Source organism: Crassostrea angulata, chromosome 6 (genome assembly GCF_025612915.1).
Source record: "Crassostrea angulata isolate pt1a10 chromosome 6, ASM2561291v2, whole genome shotgun sequence".
In the NCBI taxonomy this organism is placed as follows: Eukaryota; Metazoa; Mollusca; class Bivalvia; order Ostreida; family Ostreidae; genus Magallana; species Magallana angulata.
The window spans coordinates 47,895,302-47,898,754 of NC_069116.1; the positions used below are offsets into that span (position 1 = coordinate 47,895,302).

The 3,453-nt window shown below is 30.0% G+C and overlaps 1 protein-coding gene across 1 annotated transcript; it reads left to right on the forward strand.

The window, feature by feature from the left end:
* The first annotated feature begins 371 nt into the window (after positions 1-371).
* LOC128187558 (cell death abnormality protein 1-like) lies at positions 372-2,165 on the forward strand. Its single transcript, XM_052857974.1, has 3 exons — positions 372-498; positions 1,216-1,350; positions 1,707-2,165. Exons 1-3 carry the CDS (start codon positions 372-374, stop codon positions 1,892-1,894), a joined length of 450 nt encoding a protein of 149 aa, XP_052713934.1. The 3' UTR covers positions 1,895-2,165.
* The last annotated feature ends 1,288 nt before the right edge of the window (positions 2,166-3,453 follow it).

A 3,453-nucleotide genomic window follows, 5' to 3' on the forward strand; every position in this document is an offset into this window, starting at 1 on the left:
TTCCTTAATACTTTTATAATTTGCGTACTTAATCAACAAAGAGGACATGTGATTTTTTTAAAATAAAAAAACATCCGTAATCTGACCCAATATTATCGGATACAAACAAGATCAGATTCATATAATATAATGACATCGAAATTCACGTGGTTGTTAAGTCTATTTGTTACTTTGATGTGCATTGTGCATGGTAAGTAAGTAGATTAATTGTAAGTATATGGGTTAAGGCGTTAGGTTTTTTATTAAATTTACACGCGTACTAACAAGTTTCAATTTTATAGTGTAACTGTATATATTGATGTATAACAACAGTTTTTTTAACTGTATTCTATCCCCACATTGTAAACTTTAGGAATTTTGCAGGGTGTGAAATGGGATATTATGATTACAATTGTACAGCAACTTGCAGATACCCTAGCTTTGGTTATCGATGTCAGCGTAAATGTAACTGTATTCGGGAGAAGTGTGACCTCAAAACTGGATGCAGTCTTTCTCAAAGTACGTTAAAAAACAAATATACAAACCCATTGTTAAATGTACATGTATCATTGTTTAGATTATTAAATTATTTTCAATCATGAAGTTTAAAGGTCAGCATTGTGTTACTTAGATGACCCATTGTTATTCCTCTCAGTCTGCCGTTTTGCGTCGGCATTTAAAAAAGTTTGAAATATTCATAGATTTTAATAAGACAGTTTGAAATTAACATACTTAACCTCTGTGTGAATGTGAAAACACTCACATTGATTGACAGTATTAATTTTAAAACTATATATTTTTTAAAGTCAAATTAACCAATTTTATCGATTTAAACAAGTCGAATGTATGCACATCTACTAAATCGTCATTGTGATAGATATAATGGTTTTGACATTTTTTTTATTCTGTCTCCGTTGATTTAAAAATTGGTAATCGAGCGGATTAAAAGAATGGCTTTTAAGTAATTTTTTCCAGTTATTTTTGTTGAAATCCAAAGTCTTAAAACATTACTGTGAAATGATGTTTTGTATTTCTAAAACCTTTTTTCCAGATACATTTATCAGTGCAAAAAGACAATACTGTAATTAGTAAAATTTAGATATTTTTCAGTTGTTTACCTTTCATTGTATGGTGGCCGGATTGTTCAATTCTGATAAATATTGTAACATTAGATTTATCTGTAATATTTAACAATCGTTATAATAATACATGTAACATCTTGATATAACGTTATAGTTTGTAACGATGGCTATTATGGTCCGGGCTGTATTTCTCCGTGTCGATATCCTAGCTACGGAAGAAAGTGCCAAAGAGAATGTTCATGTGAGCTAATTCATTGTAATCACATTCAAGGATGCCATTCAAATACAGGTATATATCTATATATATATATACATAACTTATGTACATTCACCTGAAGAAGGATGTAAATCCAGAAAGCGCTAGTGAATAGAAACATTGGATCTGTTCATTTTCTTTTTTGATTATTTATACTGTGTGATATCACCTTTCACTCATTTTGGATTATATATATATATATATATATATATATATATATATATATATATATATATATATATATATATATATATATATATATATATATATATCTTTGTGTGTGTAAGTGTTTGAATTGCCCAAATAAATATGTTCAGTTAACAGTCACCATACAATACATATAGTAATACTTTTATCTCACGTGCATGTTTTTAAAAATGTCTTTGCAGAAAGAACAACAGAAGGAAAAACAAAACCCATTGATGATTGGTTGGAAGGGAAACAACTCATCAACATTATCATCGTGATAGGAAACTTTGTTATGATTACAGCTATAGGTTTATCAATAACATACTATTCTAGAAAATATAGATTGAAGAGGAAACAAACACGGAAACGGGCAAACACGGAACTTTAATGCGATGCAAAATAAAGTCCAGCAGTATCAGAACTAAATACACAGTTTTATCTGATTTTGTTAATGTGATCCAGAATTAATTACATTAAAATACAGGTCGGTATTTCATGTAATGCAACTAGGAACATGAATTGTCCTTATCAAATAAACATGTTTTGGTGGAAGAAAGAATAATGTTCAATTTTATCGGTTCACACTAGATGCGCTTGGTAAAATAAAGCCAGAATAAATAACTGTCAATATATGATTTTGAGATCAAGAAAAACATATAACGGGGAATAAAGAAGGGGTTGAAAATTCAATCTGGATTTAAAATTGTATAAACCAACAATATTCTTAAGGAAACTTGAGTAACAGTTTTCACTGTTATTAAGGTATTCAGGTACATTATATTATTTGTTATTTAATACATGTATATTGAAAACTAATTCAAAATGAGGAATCGTTTTAAAGACATTTGAAATTTAATTCAATGTATAATCAAACAACCATCGGGGCAGAATAAAAAAAATCGTGTTACTTCCTTGCATTCCATGTGTGTGAAGTTATACAAATGTAGTAGTACATGTACAAGGACGAATGCTGCAATTCATAACTTTTTCTCGTCATATGTACTCAAAACTGTATGAAATAACGTTTAAAAAAGCCAGTGAACTGTAGCAACGCACTTTGAAAAAAAAAATGAAGAAAAAAAACTTTGAAGTACAAATTTAAAGTCCGTATATGTTAGAACCAAGTCAACGTATTTCAAAACAAATAGTTTTACAATACGCTGATATTGTATACGTCAAAAAATTTGGAAAAAAAACTAATTGTTTTGAATTTGAGAAATAAAATTAGTGCTGTGACAGAAGCATATACTAAACAAACGGTTACAATGTAATTGCGACATCTTGTACAAGTACACCCATGTTAACAAATTTAGTATCAAACGGGGCGTATGATAAGGAACAAACATATGATGATCAAAAATGTTGATACACCCTTCCGTACATGATACATATTTTATATGCAGAAGTTAAAAGATGTCATCACAATCATTACCATAAATCTGAGAGTGTATAAATAACCTACTCAAAGTTTATTTAAAGCTGCTTGCTCCGATTTTTTTGTAATTACAGTATCAAAATGTTTTCCATACAAATCATTTATCTTAGAAAGTTATGGACTTTCTCCTATTTACACCAGCAGAATCAGTCTCCTTTCAAAGTTAGAAATATTCAAAGTAAATAAAAATAATTTCTCTTTGGGCAAACGAAAAAACAAACCAAAATGCATCACGGGAATGTTTAGTAAAGGAAACCGCTTGGTTTCGTCCCCCGAATGATTGGGGTTCTTCAACCCGCATGCTATGCATCGATTGTAAAGAAAGCAGACTTCGGAAATATTAGCGAACAAAACGTACAAATGTTTATTTGTAATTTGTCTGATCATTTCGACCTTTATTTAAAGCGATGTCAAAGTCGTAATACAACCATACCCGTCTCGTCGTCAGGGGTGAAATTTAACATGAGGCGAAATAACGCGGTACCTTTTAATGTCGTTTGTTTTGTTAGCAA

Coding starts and splice junctions, on each gene's coding strand:
- LOC128187558 (XM_052857974.1), top strand. CDS start 372: ATGGGATATTATGATTACAATTGTACAGCAACTTGCAGATACCCTAGC. Junction 499..1,215: donor TGGATGCAGTCTTTCTCAAA/GTACGTTAAAAA, acceptor ATAACGTTATAG/TTTGTAACGATGGCTATTAT. Junction 1,351..1,706: donor AGGATGCCATTCAAATACAG/GTATATATCTAT, acceptor ATGTCTTTGCAG/AAAGAACAACAGAAGGAAAA.